The sequence below is a fragment of the Punica granatum genome, chromosome 1 (genome assembly GCF_007655135.1).
Source record: "Punica granatum isolate Tunisia-2019 chromosome 1, ASM765513v2, whole genome shotgun sequence".
Lineage (NCBI taxonomy): Eukaryota > Viridiplantae > Streptophyta > Magnoliopsida > Myrtales > Lythraceae > Punica > Punica granatum.
In genome coordinates this window covers 247,545-266,347 of record NC_045127.1, presented here as the reverse complement: position 1 = coordinate 266,347, position 18,803 = coordinate 247,545, and the positions used below count along the sequence as shown (strand labels likewise).

The following is an 18,803-nucleotide window of genomic DNA, read 5'->3' as shown; positions in this document are numbered from 1 at the left end:
ATATCAAACCAAACACCAACAAAGGATCAAACTTCAATTCCGTGCTAAACTAAATAAAAATTCTCAATAGTCACTCCATTTCCAATTCTACATCATTCCGTCTCATTTGGATTGTGGTTTCCTTTTTCCTTTTCGATTATGGGTTCCACACCAAACGGGCCTAAGACTGTGTGCAATGGTGGCTATTTGCTTAAGTCTCTAAATTGGATTCTACACTACCACATAAGCACTACGTTAGACAGAGACAAACTTAATTAAAAAGGAGACACCTCGCTCCAATACAAATCTCTTATCCAAAGTCTCTTATATTAATGAAATTGATATAACTACTATGATATGCAATTACTATATATTAATAATAGTTTTAATTAATTAAATGAATAAACATAATTATTTATTTATTTAAATTATTTAAATCGATAATAGAAAATTAATTTAAACATTACAATAAAATCAAATTACATGGCATTAAAAGAAAAATACATGACGTTAAAAAAAAAACAGAGTTGACTAGATGGAAACAACTTTGCCACAACGTCTTATACCAACGACTCATGAATGGCACGTGCGGCCTCAGTCTTTTTTTTTTTTTGCTAAATAATATAATTTATTAATAAGCGATAGTGTTTACATCGATTCCTAGATTAAAGTCAGGATATCCCTCAAAAGTGCATAACGATTGAAAATTTGACAACGAGCCATATTGACCTAAATCATGAGCTAGGGAGTTATTCAACCTAGGGATCTATAAATATAATCAATCCAAAAGGAGTTCAAGAGTAGTACAAATATCCGAAACTAAACTCCTAATCTCTCACGTGCGGTCTCAGTTATGGTAGGCGTGTACGTGCTAAGAAGTTGCATCAACAATTTCCCATCCTCCACTTTGATTAGCCTTTGCTTTACTGCAATAGACACTCTTTCTTGGCTTTTCAACTCCTCCTTCCTCATTTCAAACTCCCATGCCTTCATACTCCTCATTTCCTCATACCTAGACGCTCTCGAATCACATCGGGTTGTGAGATTTGCCGCCGCCTCATCGAGCTCGGGAGCAAGAACCTCTTTACCTTTTAATGAGGATTTCTTCTTCTCTTGGCAGCACCTCTACCTTTTGGACGAGGTAGAGGGTCCCGTATATCCTCATCGGGGTTGGATGATGTCGAGTACCCTTGAAAGCATTTGTCTTCGTGCACTTCGATGAGCTTTTTTTTCCATATAATGAAGTGTTCTCCATTTTAGTTCATTCCGGAGTATATTCCATGCCAACTCTATAGTGAATTTAGAACTGTGCTTATCTTTATATAGTGTATACACCATCTCCATTACGATGTCTTGATTTGCTTCGCTTTGATATTGGCGATCAACAGACTCGTAAAAACAGTTGAAGTTCGCGACGTCCTTGTTAATCTTATACCAATGTTGCTTCAAGGATTTTACGGTTTTCTTCCTGAAGACTGTAGTGTTGTGTTCGTAGAGAAACTCGTGGATTTTGTCCCATAATTGATTACTGATTTGATCGTCGCCGACCACGGAATCTTCACATGTAGTAGCCACCCACTGATAAATAGATTATCCTCTGCCCATTGTCATTTAGTGCGACCCACAGGGTCTTGAGCTTGAACGTCGTCTTCGTTGAGGTCGATGCCCTCTAGGTCATTAGTTGGTCTAACAATTATTGACCGTTGTCACCAACAATTTCTTAAAAAAAAAAGAATTAATGGGTTGTTGGGCTGCCGTGGGCCATAGTTGCCATGCAGCAGCCTATCATTGGTTTGGGTATAAAGGCTTCAGCGTCTCTACAACCAGACGGACGCGTCATCGCTTACGCGCGCTACCTGCCACATGGGTTTGGGAGACAGTCTCCCCACCCCTATTGAACATAGTCTAAGACTATCTTTAATGAGTCTCTCTTAATAGTGTCTCTGAACTAGTCCTATGTTGTCGCATAGATGAAAGACATCCCTGAAAAAAAAAATGAGATTCCAAACTCCAATAATCGTCTCTTTATTGAGTCTCTATTGTGGATCCACACCTTTTTTTTAGTAATTAAAAAGGGTAATTACACTGGTGGTCCAAAAAGTTTTACAAATGTTACAATATGGTATAAATATTTTTTTTGCTACTTAATGGTACACAATATTTCAAAGTTATTTCAGTGTAGTACATACCGTCTTCTCATGATTGACGCCATCAAGCCGACGCCGACGTGGCTTACTACGTGTCAGCACCTTTCTAACGTGGTCGAAACAATAAACTATCTCTCTCTCATACTTCTCCCCCTTCTCCTATATCTCTCTTTCGTCTCTCCCTCCCCTCTCTCTGTCTCTCGTCTCAATCTTTACTTAAAGTAAGAAACAATAAGACCCAATAAAACGCAACAAAAATCAACAGCGGAGATGGAGATCAAGAGATAGCTCCGGTGAATCAAGATCTCCTCTTCTTCGATTCTTCTTCTTTTTCTCCAAGCTGAATTTTCAAATTCTAAACATTAAATACTCGAATTCAATCATATCAGCGCTAGATTCATTCGATCACTCACAAGGAAAATGGAAAGGATTGAAACTGATATAATGCACATTTATCCTATTTAATTTCGAATTCCCAACTTAAAAAAAATAACTGAGAAAGGGAGAGAGAGGGTAGTGATTGATCTGTAGACCTTGCTTTGAAAACGGAAACGAGAGAATGAAACTGACGACGAGAAGCCCATTCGATGTCCCCCATTACGAAGTGGCGGTGTAGCTAAAGGGAACGACAGGGTGAGAGATCGGGCGAGGGGAGGGTGAGGGTAGATCATGACCACCAGGGAAAGGGAGTTGCCAGAGGAAGAGAAGGAGGAGGCGTGGACGACAGAAGCAGCGGAGATAGGGTCGGGCAGGGGGCCAGACTGGGAGCGGTTGGACGGGGCGAAGAAACTGACCTGACGGACCTTGGGGTCAATCACAGTGCGGGGATTCAGCAAGGGAAGCAAGAGAGAAAAGAAAAAGTGAGAGATAGATTAGAGAATGTATTTTTTTAAGGATTAATTATACCTATAGTCTAAAAAGTTTTAAAAATGTTATTGCTTGGTTCAAAAAGTTTTTTAAGTACACGAATGAAGCTTCTGCTGCACCCATCCCGCTGCTTCCATTCCTTCTCTGCTTCTTACAAACTGTAGCTCCCGCAACATCCATTCATCCCATCCTTCGACCATACCCTACAACTCTTTCTCCTCCGTGACACCATCTCCTGCTCCATGACCTTAACAAGCAGCCGGATCATCTGCGGATCCTCATTACCACTCTGCCATCCTCTCATCACAGCCATTCCCTCCTTTTGATCTGCACAATCTTGATCTTTTTTTCTTCTCTTTTCCTCCCTCTATGAATAGCTAACCATCACAGACCATCATCATTTGCACAAAAATCAACAGCAGAGATGGAGATTGAGAGATAGCTTCGATGAATCAAGATCTCCAATGAGAGAGAGGGGAGAGAGAGAAGAGAGAGAGGGGGAGAAGTATGAGAGAGAGAGAGAGAGAGAGAGGAACGATAGTTTATTGTTTCGGCCACGTTAGAAAGGTGCTGACATGTAGCGAGCCACGTCAGCGTCGGCTTAATGGTGTCAATCGAGAGATGATGGTATGTATTATACTGAAATAATTTTAAAAGATTGTGTACTATTAAGTAGTAAAAAAAACTTTTTGTACCATATTATAATATTTATAAAATTTTTTGGATCATCAGTTGAATTATCCCTAATTAAAAACACCATTCTTTTAAAAGGGCAAAAAAAAAAAAACCTGCTTTGCTGCAGCAGCAGCCGGGCTGCCACATACCTCTGCACAGAGATGTCCGCGACCGATAGAGATGGGCGCGCGCGTCTCCCCATTGCCACGCAATGGAGGGGGCCTCCCATAAAGGCTGAAGATAGCCTAACAGTACCGAAAAATTATGCTGCTACTTTCCCCACGTGCTTTCTCTATCTATTGGAATATAATTATATATAAAAACCTTTAAAACGCTCACCTCAAGTCAATCAATCGTGCCGTTGCCTCCTCCTAGGCCAAAATCATGCCTTCTCCTCCTCCTCGTCCAATCCCTCCTCAATAACTGAACTGAAACTGCAGCTTAGCTTTCCATGGGAACCCTGTCGTGCTCCGTCTCCGCGTCCAACTTTCCCGAGAAGAAGCATACCCCGATTCCTTCAATAAGCGCATCCAGTCTCCATAAGCTCTCTTCCCTCAAAGTGCCGAAATCCTCCCCCACTATTTGTCTCCGCACTCTCGCCTCAAAGCGCGATTATACCGGGGGTGGCGCCCCAGATGAGGAGAAGAGGCCGCCCGCAGATGGTCTTCCTCCTCCTAATGGGTTCGGTCTCGGTGCAGTCCCCGAAAATTCCTTTTCCTCTTCGCAGGTTTGTAATCTTTTTACATCTCTTTGCTCAAATAATCACATTTTTTACGCGTCCTATTGCATTGAAAATCTTTTTTTTTTGTCCCTGCCTTCTTCTTCTTCTTTCGAGGGACAGAAAAGGCTCCTTGGCGAGCGGGTAGCTTTCTCGATTTGAAATGCTTGATAATAGATACCTGCTTCAGGTTGTTTTTCCTTCCTTTTCTTATGGCTGTTGTTCTGTGCAAAGGGCGTTCTTGTTTGAAAATAGATACCTACGGTAGCTATGCACCGGAAGTTTAGACTTGTTGCGCTCCGCTCAAATATCTGTACGGTGTTTGCACCCTCTCGCAATAGGTGACTGGCATGTAGGTTGTACCTACTCATTCTCACTGAATTGTTTGATCCGCAAATTTTTGCCCTTTGAGTTTGTGATGTTGTTGGCATTCGTAGGTTATTATTTATTTATTTATTTAAGGAAAAAAATGAATCACAACTTGAACTCTGTTCTGTACTATGGGAAAGATCTGGATAAAAAAGCGGAAAAAAAGAAGAAGAAAAAAGGAAGCTTTGAAGTGCCCAGCATCAACAAGAGAAGCGGAACCTTTCAGGATCATATATAATTATTATGCAGGATCCCAAACCTTCTTTGTTGTATTGAATATTTCTAGCTTCCAATACTTCAGCAATGTGTAAAATGCAAGCTGAAGTTTTAGTAGATTTCTGCATATTCTGATGAAAGTCTAGACGTTCACTTCTACGTTATAGAGCCTGGCCGGATGTATCAAGTCGCTACTTCTGCTAAGCCTTCGTTATGTTCTTAAGGGCCCTTCAAACCATGACCAAAGTGTTTTTCTTGTCTAAAGGATGACTTGGACCATCAACAGAGCATTGTCAGGAGCGTCAATGACAGATTTGAAAGGGGAAGGCCTCTTTCAGTACCATATGGAAGTGGAGCAGCTGGGGGAACGAGGGCTGGGCTGTTTAGAACACCAATTTCTGGCGGGGTCCAGAGTGCAACCCCTGCTCATGGTCTACCTCCACCAGCATTGGCCGTCCGCAATTTGATGGAACAGGTAAGTGTTGGTTTTCTTAAAAAGATATGCCCTTCCGATGTCTTCCATTTTTGTTACTGAAATCCTCTAATGTTCTCCTTTTTCCTCTGTGATTAGGCCAGATTTGCTCATCTTTGCACTGTGATGTCACAAATACACCATCGCAGAGAGGGGTACCCATTTGTGTATCTGGTAGGCAAGGGACGCCAATGATTTGTGTCTTACCAGGTTTTGTGGAGTCATATGAGTGAAATATGTATAAGAAGCTTCGACACACATTTTGTTTTAGCATTGCGTAAATTCATCATCTGTTGTCAAAACAATAATAATTTGGCTGTGTTGTTGGCCGTGATGTCTAGATCCTGTATTTTCATTTTCACCTTTGGCAATCCACACGCGAAATTTGTTGGCTGATCCAAGATGTACCTTAGTCCTGCAGGTAAGTTTGCTTTTATGTAGTGTACCCTCCATCTCTTTTATTTGATCGCATATACCTGGTTACCTGGTTTTGTTTTTGTACCTTCTTCATGGTTTACTGACCGTCAGAATCGATAGATTCCTGGATGGAGTGGTTTATGGAATGCAAGGGTGACTATTTTTGGTGATGTCTATCCGCTCCCAGAATCCCAACAGGTAACTTCCTTGTCCCACATGTATAAATATGTGTTCGTTAGGTATCAGCATCAGTCCTCAGCTCGATGTGGTATCCATTTCAATTTCTTTCGGATCTTCTCATGTATCTTTCTTTTCTTCTGAGGGGAAAAAAAGTATTCCAGATGCATTCCACTTTAGTTTATCTTCTTTTAGTTCTATAATCTGTTTCCAGCGGTTGTGCAGTTTCTTGTGACTTTACCTTTATTCTGTTTGCCAGGAATGGGCTCATAAGCAATATATAGCGAAACATCAACAAGGGCCTTCACAACAGTGGGGGAACTTCTATTACTTCAGAATGATGAATATAAGGTTTGTATCTGTCTTTCAATTTAAGAAAACAATTATTGTTGGATTGAAGTACCCTATTAAGGCGTGCCATTTCTAACCTAGTTCGTGAAGCTGCTAGAGTTTTATATGTTGTTGTCTTTTGGGTGAAAGTCATTCCACAGCACTAATGGTTTGAGGTGTTAGTGTGTCACGTAATTGGACGTGAAGGAAGACCCTGAGGATGCTCTTATTGATATTGAGAAGTTCATACATAAATAAGAGTGGGAATAGCCTCTCAATTGACATGTATGGAGTCCAAATCTGCCAAGTAGATCAGCTAGAAGAGCGTTGCTTTCTTTTTTATTCTTTTTGAATGGTAAATAAGAAGCTCTCATTTTCAGTGAAGCACCAAGAGGATGCAAATAAAAAATGTAGGAGAGTTTCCATGAACCTGAGAGAAAGCCTTCTTATTTCCTCCAGTGTGGCTACTAATACTATAGGTTAATGTGTTTATGTAGTGCAGAAATCGGGAATCATGAGTTGCAGGTGATTTATTCGTGTGTTGCTGTCGCCACATATTGAAATATCTTTTAGGGAACGAGTTCTTATCATGACTTGGATGCTTTTTGTCCTAGTGACATATACTTCATTGGAGGCTTGGGGGACTGTTGCTTGGATTGATGTGAAAGAGTATGAGGCCCTGGAACCTGATAAGATCGCAATCGATGGAGGCGACCAAAATTTAAAGGTTGTCTCTTATTAATTTAATTTTAATCATTGTCGTGCTTACTTGATTTGTTAGCAGTTGAGTACATGTCTCTCCATGCATGCATCACTCATCTCGAGTTTACTAACTGGCAATACTAAAGAATGGCACTCTACTTGTATCTATGAGGGGGGGGGGGGGGGGGGGGGGGGGGGGGGGTATTATTACCTTTTATTCTCTCAGCAGGAGCTGAATGCAATGTTCTCGAAGCCCCTGAAAGAGCTCCTATCCAGAGAAAGCGAGGTGGATGATGCTGCTTTTATATCAATAGATAGCAAGGGAACTGATATTCGGGTCCGTCAGGGTGCACAAGTACAATGTTAAACGACAATACGAAGGTCATTCTTGGTCTTATGCTACTCTAAAATATGCTAACTATATTTTCATTTTGATAAATATGCAGTTCAATATTCAGAGGATATCTTTTGATGAAGGGCGGGGCATTCAGTTGAAACATTAGAGGATGCTAAAGCTGGGATTTCAAAGTTAATTGGTAAAGCTTGGGCACAAAATTCGCAGTAGTGGAGTTTTGGAGTCCATAGTGATAATTGCTATGTTTTGTTGGGGTCTCTTGGATCCCCTCTCCTCTTGGCAGATGACACCGAGGAGAGTCAACAGAGTGCTAGGGATGTAACATTAGGATGATGGAAGTATCAGGGTGGTGTCCTGAAGAAAGTGCGTAGGATGATGATGCTGCTGCTGCATCAGAGGTAGGTAGGTAGTTAGAAGATAAATACATTTAAATTAGACTATCCATCCACCGTCTCTAATTCGAGTCTTTGAAGTGGGCCCATCCATCACTGTTACATAATTGTCACATCATTTCAAGATACATTCAACAAAAAGAGAGACTCACCATCCTAATAATCATCTCTATTTTAAATGTCTTCATTGGAGCTCACATACATATTAAAAAAGAAAAAAAAAAGGCTGTGGATCTCACAGCCACAAATCTAACAACCCCCAATGGCCAGGAGTAAAGCTGAAAAGAGCAAAGCTGAAGTCGTGTAGAGCTCATTGTTGTTGGGTCTCTCCGAGAGACCTAGTTGACTCCGTCTCTCGGCAGAGGCGTCTCTCCCTTGGCTGGGAGATGCGTGCTGAGCATAGTCTTATGATGTTGTTGAAGCTGGCGAGAGCTTTTTCACCTCTTTCAAAACTTAAATTAATTTCAGTGCCGCCTTTCCCTTCTTTCTTTCCTTTTTGTAAAATGGTCTTGCGTTCCATGCCATGCCATGCCATTCTATTCTATTCTTCTGGAGCGGGACGATCAAGCATTATATTTATTAATGTGGATTTTGCTTCGGTTTATCTAGTCAGCGGCGGCTTAGCCTTGGAATTTGAGGAAGAGACTTGCTAATTCTATTTGATTAGATACACACCCACCCACCCACCCGGTTTGGTTTGGACATGACATAAATTAATAAGGATGTTCCCTTCGGGGAATGTGTGATAAATGAAAGAGAAGAAGAATAACCGACAACATTGATAAATGTTATGGAGGCTCATTAATAAAATTAAAATGTATGTTCATTGCAGTTGACACAATGCCATTGTGAAGTGGATGATTAGTAGAATCTTTTTAAATAGTAGTGGTAAGTTAAAAAAGGATAAAGCAAAACTCAGTGGCAGTTCCGTATATTATATTATATTATATTATATTATGAATCACAAAAAGACGAGAAAGAACGGAAACAAACAAACGGACAGAAACAGAGAAGACACTGCAGAGGGGAGGGGAGGGGAGGGAACTACAACCTTCCATTTCCCCACACACCACTGCTCACTCCTCACTCCTCACCATCCATCCATCTCAAGTTTATTTATTTATTTTAAACTTTTCTGTCCATTTGTATTTTTATTTTTAAATTTTGAAAAATTATAATTAAATATATAAGAAAAAAGAATTTTAATGGAAAAAGTGGAGACGGGACTTCAATGACAGGGGGAAAAAATAAAAAGAAAGAAAGAAAGAAAGAAAGATAGATAGATAGATAGATTGAGAACTAGCAGAATAATAAAAGAAAAATTAAATTTAGAACTAAAATGAACGAAATTCCAACCCAAGCCTACTTACAGTTACAGGCAGTGTTATCAGAACCGGACCGGATGATGAACCGGAAGGGGTACGGGGTCATGGGTTTATGGGTCCAACCGGGGTTCGATGGATCGGACCGCTCGTTTATTTAAAATAAAATAAATATTCATATTATTAAAAAAATTATGATAATTAAGATAAAAGTATGATGATTTTAAAGAAATATAACAATAGTATAAGAAAGTATCTATATTTAATATTTCTTACTTCAAAATAAATATTTTATTTAATAAGTACTTAAAAGTAGAGTTAAAAGAACAAAAGAGTGGTGGTGGCTTGGTTGGTAGTATGCTAATATGAAAAGCAAGAGGTCATGAGTTCAAATCCTTACACAACCAACCAATTTTTACATTAAATAGGAAACCCATAAAAACCCATAGAACCGGCCGGTTTAATGAAATTTTACTTAAAATCGGCCGGTTCAATGGGTCCGGCGGTTCAAAGCTGCCATTTCGGTTTTTAGGCGAACCGGACCGGACTTGGTGCCGGTTCCCGGTCCGACCGGTCGAACCGGCCGGTCCGGTCCGGTTCTGATAACAATGGTTACAGGTGGTTTTTTTCCCAGAGTCACGGATTAGAGGAGTCAATTACTCATACAGACAGAGCCAAAGTAAAAGTAAAGTAAAGAAAGAGCATTACCTCCTCAAGATCGTTGATTGCGTACACACGCGCGCACACGCACACACGCACACGCACACACACTCACACTCCAATCCGTCCCCAGTTCGTCCATTCCCCCCCCCCTTCCCCTTCCTCACCTGTAACCCCATACAAAAACTTACTTAGCACTAGCAGAAGAGGATCCGCTACACTGCACAATCATCTTGTTATTCCATGGCAGAAGCACGGGCTGAGGCTTGTACGGGTGGTAGTGGTACTAGTACTACTACTAGTACTAGTTGTAGCAGCACCAGCAGCATCAGCATCAGCATCAGCGATGGATCCCCAATAAGCAGAATCGCCCAGGACCATCTGTTCACAATCTTGCTCCTCTTGCCTGTTGAATCCGTCCTTTCTTTCTCCTCCACCTGCAAGAAATTCAGGTCCTTGGCTTGCTCCGACTCCCTCTGGGAGTCCATATGTCGGAGAGAGTGGGGTCTCACCTCTGTTGATGCCCTCAGATCATCTTTCTCCCATCATCATCACCCCGGCCAGTCTCAGGGCCATCATAGAACTTCCCCTTCCAATTGGATTAACATATACCGTCAAGTCTCTCGCCTGGACTCCGTCACTTGCTACAATCTGTCTGATCTCGGTGAAGAAGAAGAAGAAGAAGAAGAAGAGGCTGCTGCGCTTCCAGTCCCCGCCCCGAGGGCATCTCACTCCCTCAACTTTGTCTCTGATTGCTTGGTCTTGTTTGGTGGTGGTTGCGAGGGAGGTAAAATTCTTTCCTTTTTGCTTGCTTCCGTTGGCTTTGGTCTTTCTTGTAGTTTGAGCTTGACACCGTACTTCTTTTTGCTTGTTGAAAACTGCTTTGCCTGCCCCCTTTTACTTCTGCCCTGCCACCTTTTGGATTGGATTTGGATTTGGATTTGGATTTGGATCAGACTAAAGACGTCCTTTAATAGCTATTTTGCATCAATCTTTACTATATAAACCAAAAATTGAAGATTTATAGTGTTTGGTTTTAAAGTTGAGTCGAGTTTTAATTTTAATTGGGTTGTAATGATTGTGTCGTTGAATTATGAGAAAATGTGTAAAGTAATGAATAATTGAGAGAATTTAATATTAAAAATTAAATTGAGTATAATGAAAATGCATGTAGATTTATGTACGTGGTCCACCTTTTTTATTTTGAAGAGTTGGTTTTTGTTGTACAGTGGGTAGAGTTAAAAGTTAGAATTAAAATCTTAAAATTCAATTGCGAAACCAAACGGATTGTTAGTTACGATTAGAAATAAACTTTTCTATCTTTATCCATGGATTTTTTATTCATACTTATTTAATTGGAAGTGGAAGTATTGATTCAATTCAAACAAAAATTACGTTTCGTAATTAATTTAATAATCCAATTTTTCAATTTAAGCCAGTGCTGTCTCACTGTGTCTATCTGTCTGTCTGTCTGTCTGTTATCATGATGGAAGTTAGCATAGGTGAACAATAAGGGAGGCAGATTTATCTATCACTGACAGCTTTCCTACTTAGGAAAGGGGTTGGGTTGGATTTAAAGTTTGCTTTCACTGCAGCATCTTCTATTATATTATTCCATGTGTTGTCAGCTTGAGAATCCGGGGTTCTTAAATACAGAATTTGTTAGCTCCAATTTGTTCCCTATTGTATTGTCTAACTTCTACCATGAAACTCGCTCAGATCTCTCTCTGAAGCAGTTGTGAGACAGTGATCTGTCTAATTGGTTTCAGCTCATCCCAAATAACTACCTACTGTGTCTCACAAATGTGTTCTTTCACCACATGGCCTGCTTTATGTTCCAAGTATTTTACAGCTTACCTTAAACAAATTTGTCTTGGTCGGCTTATAGAATTGAATGAGTTGTCACCCCAGACTGTTAGCAGGAACGGCATCCTTTTGTTATCCAATCATTTTCTTTCCTTCTCCAGGGCGACATCTCGATGATACGTGGGTGGCCTACATTGGTAGAGAGTTTAGGAGGAAGCTATTGTGGCAGAGGGTGAATTCAGGATTCCCAAGCGGGAGATTCGGGCACACCTGTGTTGCAGTAGGCGATTTCCTTATCCTGTTTGGTGGAATCAATGACCACGGCAATCGTCAAAATGATACCTGGGTCGGGCAAGTAGGATTCCATGAGACCTTAGGTATCAGTTTAGTGTGGAGGTTACTCGAAGTTGGGTCGATTGTCCCCCCTGCCCGAGGAGCCCATGCAGCTTGTTGCATCGACAATAGAAAGATGGTTGTCCACGGAGGAATTGGGTTATATGGCCTTCGGTTGGGTGACACTTGGGTCCTGGAACTGTCCGAGAACTTGTGTTTCGGGATGTGGCACGAGATCATGACTAACCCTTCTCCTCCAGCTCGTTCGGGCCACTCCTTGACTTGTATTGGGGGGACTCAGACGATATTATTTGGAGGAAGGGGTCTGGGCTATGAAGTGCTCAACGATGTATGGCTTTTAGATATTTCTGGAGGTAACACGAAGTGGGTGCAACTATTGTATGAGATACGTGATATTCCAGAAGGAGTTTCTCTTCCTCGCGTGGGTCACTCTGCTACACTCATTCTGGGAGGTCGGCTGCTAATATACGGGGGCGAGGATTCACTCAGGCACCGTAAAGACGACTTTTGGGTGTTGGATACTAAAGGGATTAGGTCGCAGGGAATGCAAGGGAATAAAGTGAACTCCAACACCAAGGGTCTTCTGGCAAGTTCGTGGAGAAGGCTGAACTCAAAAGGGTATAAGCCAAGCTGTAGATCCTTCCATCGGGCATGTGCAGATCACCTGGGGAGGTATGTGTATGTGTTCGGTGGGATGGTAGATGGTCTGCTACATCCTGCTGCCTCCTCTGGGCTGAGGTTCGATGGGGAGCTCTTTCTTGTGGAATTACTGCATTCTCAGTTGTAAAGATGAGAGTGAATCTACGGAAAACCTAGATTCCGTATTGTAGTTTCTTAGGAGTCCAGTTGGGTATTCCTGTGCTGTATTGTATTAAAATGCGTATGGCCTGTAAGTATCCTTTGCAGTAGTGATGAGGAAGGAATCATAATGACTATATATGTTTCTGTGCTGCTGAGAGAGAACAGTTTCTCCATGTTTTCTTGGATGGAAATGACTGGGATCAGCTGCTTGCTGCCGGTAGTATGGCATTTGAATAAATGAAGCACCCAGATAGAGCTCAAATGTGGCCATGCTTTTGGGGTATTTGCAGTCACTCTGCTTCCAAAGTACGCGCTGGGATATACAGAGTGAGGAGATCCATTAAGTTAAGGATAAGCTGTGGATGACACAATTATGAAAAAACTTCCCCGGAAAGAATGAGTAAATTGATTGCCCAAATCCTTGAGATGCAATGTTCGTAACGAGTGGCATATCATTGAATTGGAACACGATCTCATCAGTTTAACATTATCTTTTCACTATTGAACCACCCCTCCCCTTCCCTTCCCTTCCCTTCCCTCCCCTCCCCTCCCCATTAGGACTACTCTTTCACTGTTAAGCTGTTGCATATATTTGGCAACTCAAAGTTCCGTGAAACACTATCGAGGCAAAGAATTGGCATTTTGGTTAAAGCAAACAAAATTTACAACTTCAATTTAGTCCTCCACATGTCTCCAATAACCTTCTTTGGAGATGGATCCTCTGGCCCTTTGTCTCGCTGTCCAGATGTAAAGTATATATATCCATCCCACAACCCGACCAGGGTAGTCTTCACCCTGAATGGAAGTTTTCCAATGATTGACCATTTCTGCCAACAATTCAAAATTCAATAACCGAAATAAGTCAATGGGATAAAAGCAATGCAGGGTATCATACGGACAAACTGATAAAAGTAGCCCATGAAGCAAACTCAGAGAAAACAGATCAATCATGGTTTCTTGGATTTCGGAGTCCAGATAGGGATACCAAGAACCAGTCATGGTTTCTGTATATTCATTTCCATCTGCCTCAAATCCATCTAGAAATTGCCAACCCCCTCCGAGAGATTTGCTAATTTCTCTGACGATTACTCGACATTTCCAGCTCATTTAAAGTGAACACTAACGAGAGATTTGCCAACTTCCATGGATAGAATTTTTAATGGCTTAAACCAAGACCATATCTCTTCTTGAAATTCCATATGAATGCAGAGATAAAACCATATATGCATGCGGTAGAGCGTATTTTGGAATCCTCAAAGATAAAAAAATAAAAGTGTCAAGAAAAAAAAAATCTAAATATCTATGTCAAAGGAAAAGATTATTACCATTGTATCTAAATTGAACTGGAACAATTCTCCATTTAGCACCATCTTTTTGGTCTCTGGATGCTTCTCTGTCGTGCCTCCAGCAATGACAATTGAATTGTTGACAATGGCCCAGGCAAACTCAATATGAGAATCTGGTTTTGGCATTGAAGGCAATACTTTCCACTTCATATCATCATCTAGCATATAAACATCACCATAAACAACCTGAAACAACCAAGAAGTAAATTCCATAATGAATGACAACTAATATCCGAGGCACAGAATATCATATTATCTAAACATGCTCGATAGTAATAAAAATTCAACATTTTATTGTCAGGATAATATTTTCATAAGGGGAAAAATAAGTTTGGGTCTTCCCTCAAATTATTTCATATTCGTAGAAGCGATCCACAATAAAGCACCGTGGCTCATAGCATTTTCTTCAATTTCAAAGTAGAAATTTCATTAGTTCACAAGGATGTGATTAACATGAGGATGCTTATATTGCTACCTCATTTCTACGGGAGCATTTGAATATAGGTGATCCAGGCTTAGCCATAAAATCACCTTCTTGACCACCAATAACAATTAGACAATCATTGACAACAACACAAGCCCTGCATGAAAGTAATAAAGACATCAAATTAATTTTTGATGACTAAATTTCACAGAAGGATATAAAAAACGCAAATTTTAAAGAATATTAGTCCAGACACGGGTCACTGACCTATGAGGTCCTCCGCGAGGTATGGGTATTTCTGGTCTCCACTCCTTCTCTAATACTTTGCCATCCTTTACAGCAATACTCCAGTGTTCTAGCCCAGGAGTATGCCTATTCTCCTTGCTGCCTCCCATCACGTGAAGTCGGCCTCTCCAAAATTGGGTTGCTGGTGCATATCTGGAATTATACCCCAGAATGCCGATAGGGACATAAGTTTAATAATCAAGAAACAAAACCAATATCAACATAGAGAAGAAAGTGCCAGAAGATTATGCCATCGTAGCATTAAAGCAACACCAAAACATGATCCTCTAAAAGTCAAAACATCCAGCATAAAAAGTTGCACGAAATTCCATGTAAATCAAATTCGATAAACTACCAAAATTACTTCCAAGAACTAGCCATAGTAGAATATGACAACTAAGAGCACATCATCATCAAGCACCAGCTATGATGGACTTCAGTTATGAAAGGACCAGATATTTCTCATCAGAAGTATGATATTAATTACAGTTGACACTCTATATTAAAACAAAAGGTTAGAATGGGGCTGCGGACCACAAAAATAAAAATAAAAATAAAAATGACTGACATACCTTGGTACAGGTAAGGGAGGCATATCATGCCACTGCTTTGTCTCGGTGTCCAACACAAAAGTATGGGCAGTTGGCCCCCTGCACTGGGGCCCGTATTGCCCGGTAACTATGTATATATATCTTCCATCAGTTACCATTCCTAAATGCGAATGGGCCATCTCTTTTGGCATGTTGAATCTTCCTCCCCAAGTATTGTCTGTAAAGTTATATATATCGACATGAGAATGCACCTGCAGAACAGAAAATCAAAATTTTAGAATGAGAATGGAATATGTGATCTACTCAGACATGAAAAGCAAAATAATCAGCTATTCTGCCGCGCAAACCAACTTTTTGAATATGAGACAGCAATGCCAAAAGACTTCTTCGGTTCGGTTAAGCATCAGCAGTAGTATGTCATGAGAAGTGTTCATCTCCAGTGGGTGGTCAGAAAACTCATCATCATAACCCTCTAAGACAATAAAAATCTAGCTTCAAGCAAAGCATATAGTGGGATATGAGGCCAAGGTTCTCACATAATCGATGGTGCCATATCCAGCAAACACATACAGAAGATTCTTTATCTGAATGGCGGCCCCATCTAGTCTAGGCACGGGTGCAGATGCCATCTTCTCCCATTTCAGTTCGGGGGCAGGCAAATCAGCAAAAGTTGCTGCCAAGACTCTCTCGTGAAGATTACCTTTCTTGGTGGTTTCTCCCTACAGGTTAGCGACAATAATAATCAACAGATGAAGCATGAGGTCAGACTAGACTGGAGAGGCAGGCCGCAAAGAAAAATAAATAAAAGAACATCGTTTGTTTTCGGTCATTCATGAAGTTAACCTGCAGCTGGAACCGAACCTACCCAACATTTCACCGAGACGATTGGATTGGAAGCAGCAGCAGCAGCAACAACAACACCACCAACAAAAAGAAACCAAAAAGAAGTGATGGGAAAGCTAGCTACACTAGGGAAAGCTGCAATTACTTTGTTAGTCTACTCTTTGTCGATGGCTGTCACCAATATATATATATATATATATGTACATAAACTCCGACAGACAGAGCGACCGACCAACCAAAGACAAAGAGCTGGTTTTACTGGTACCTTTTGAGACTTGTTGGTTTCGGGGTTGATGGGGACGATTACGTTGGCAGCGGTCTTGGGACGAACATATGCCAAGTAAGGAGAAGAAGCCCAGAAGAAGTTATAGAAGAGGACGAATCCGAGCAGGAAAACTAGCATTAGCACAAATTTCGCAGATTTGTGCTTCCCAACTGGCCTCACCATCCTTCATACATACATAAGATACACACACATATATAATATAATATACGAGCCTTCAGCCTTCAATTCCCTTTGAAGGAGTGGAAGAGATGATGGATGGATGGATGCTACGCCGACATCTGAAATTTTACGGATTTTTAACAGCGACCGCAAGAGATCGACGATTCGAGTCCCCGGCGACGGTGACGGTGAGATCTAATGGTAACGATGAGGGGATGGGAGAAAGCAGTGATGATGTGAGGGTGCCGAAAGCCAATTTATTTGTTTTCTTTTTTCTTTTTCTTCCAGCTCCTCTCTCTCTCTCTCCCCACTCTCCTTTCCCCTTCCCAAGTTCCCCCTCTAGATCCAGTCTAGTCCAGGCGGACACTGCAACCTGCAAGCCAACGTGACAGATAAGTCCTATTACGGATGTGGTTCAATATGAAGTATTTTCTTGTATGACGTTCGGGACGTGATTTAAATTTGAAACTTTTCATTGATCGTCACACCCTTTTAACCGTCAGATCAATCTTATTGGATTAGGTATTTATATTTATATCTATATATAATAAAATAAAGTTGAATGAAGTAAATGTAATTAAATATAGCTATATTTCTTAATAATTGTAATTAAAAGGAAATTCAAATCAAATAAAGGATAATTTAAAAGTATTGTAATCTGGCAAAATGAATAAGAATTGGTTCCCAAAATTAATGACGGCTGTTATTAAATTTTTTACAATTGGATACTTTAAATTATAATTGAAATAAAATATTAAAAGGAAAAATAATTACAAAAAATGATTATTAGATATACTTAAAAAGTTAAATAAAATCGGGTTCATATAATTAGTTGCATCCGGGTTGAAAATGTTATAAAATGACAAGAAATTATTATGGATTTGAAAAGAAAAATGAAAGTAACAACTAACAAAGTATGACATGGAGGACCTTGAAATACTCAAAATTCATGATTTTTTTTTATTTCTTAATATTATATGTTCCTTCAATTTCTTTAATTGCTAAACGTATCAATGCACAGCAATATAGATTTTCAAATTTTATAATCTTATGATTATCTTTATATATGGTGATACATAATAATTCATTTCAATAAGATTAGATTAGTTGATGATTTTCACTTGTTATAAACAACAAGCTGGTAAATAATACACATCCACTACCTTTTGAATTAAATGCTATCAATGTATGTAGCGCTTATACTTAAAAGTTTTTTTTTCAAAAACAACGGATAATTTATTAAACAAATATGAAAATGCATATTAAAATAATCTATGCTCTAAAATAATTAATTAACCACATATAAACTATCACAATCCACTGATTATATAGATTTACGAACATATTAAAAAAATAGAATTCAAGTGTGAAAACAAGGATTTTGCAAAGCGCTGTTTAAAAAAAAGAGCAAAATAATTGGTTACCTATGTACGGGATTTTTTTTTAAAGAAAAGAGAGCATAAGACTCTAATTCAATGAATTAAGACCACATAAAAAGTGAAAAATATTAATAAATGAAAATAAGGATATAACGAAATATTATTATTATTTAAAAAAACAAAATGAAGTTTCTACACTTGAAATTAATACCTGTTGTAAATCTGATAATGTGAAATAATTAAATAACTAAAATTAATGCACTTTAAATAAGAGAATTAGTAAAAAAAAATTGCCACTATTAGTATTACAATTATTATTGAAAATTATGAATTATTATTATTAAAAACAAATCCGTCCAATACACGGGTTAGAATATTGGTCTAAATTATTAATATTGCCAAAAAAAGCAAAAGAAAAATAAATAAATTATTTCTTTACCAAATATATATTATGTATGCATTAATATTTCATTTTTATATGGTGTATATATGTATTCCAGGAAGTTGATTGTTTTAGTTGGTTATTTCAGTCTTCTTTTCCTTCTGCATTGTGCAGCCACATTTAACACCAACTGCCGTGCATATACCATTGAATCTATTATCTAGAGAAATTATTCATGACGGCTTTCAAGTTTCAGCCAGTAATGTTCACTTCCAGAATTCATTCGCCATTCTCTCTTCCTTCACAAGGTTTCACATGGTTAAGTGCATTTTTCACATTCAATCGAGGTCGAGGGAGGCAGAGAGATCAGTTTAGTTGCTTCCAACAGA

General features: G+C 39.6%; 2 protein-coding genes, 1 long non-coding RNA gene and 1 pseudogene across 4 annotated transcripts; 3 read left to right on the top strand and 1 right to left on the bottom strand.

Annotated features, from left to right (window-relative positions):
- The first annotated feature begins 4,119 nt into the window (after nucleotides 1-4,119).
- On the top strand, nucleotides 4,120-7,239 carry LOC116192958 (annotated as a pseudogene).
- Nucleotides 7,240-7,268: 29 nt separating this feature from the next.
- On the top strand, nucleotides 7,269-7,957 carry LOC116193016. Of its 2 annotated transcripts, none has more exons than XR_004154183.1 (2): nucleotides 7,269-7,406; nucleotides 7,516-7,957. It is a non-coding gene; the product is annotated as an uncharacterized LOC116193016 (long non-coding RNA). The 2 variants fall into 2 exon arrangements; XR_004154184.1 differs by having other exon boundaries at nucleotides 7,269-7,424.
- A 1,788-nt stretch (nucleotides 7,958-9,745) lies between these two features.
- LOC116193014 (F-box/kelch-repeat protein At1g51550) lies at nucleotides 9,746-13,052 on the top strand. The gene is made up of 2 exons (XM_031521739.1): nucleotides 9,746-10,585; nucleotides 11,766-13,052. The coding sequence occupies exons 1-2, from the start codon at nucleotides 10,042-10,044 to the stop codon at nucleotides 12,743-12,745; spliced, it is 1,524 nt and encodes a 507-aa protein (XP_031377599.1). The 5' UTR covers nucleotides 9,746-10,041; the 3' UTR covers nucleotides 12,746-13,052.
- A 273-nt stretch (nucleotides 13,053-13,325) lies between these two features.
- Nucleotides 13,326-17,004, bottom strand: LOC116193015 (kelch repeat-containing protein At3g27220-like). The gene is made up of 7 exons (XM_031521740.1): nucleotides 16,474-17,004; nucleotides 15,902-16,084; nucleotides 15,387-15,616; nucleotides 14,797-14,967; nucleotides 14,581-14,686; nucleotides 14,085-14,291; nucleotides 13,326-13,586 (listed from the first exon to the last, which is right to left on the bottom strand). The coding sequence occupies exons 1-7, from the start codon at nucleotides 16,654-16,656 to the stop codon at nucleotides 13,422-13,424; spliced, it is 1,245 nt and encodes a 414-aa protein (XP_031377600.1). The 5' UTR covers nucleotides 16,657-17,004; the 3' UTR covers nucleotides 13,326-13,421.
- Between the last annotated feature and the right edge of the window lie 1,799 nt (nucleotides 17,005-18,803).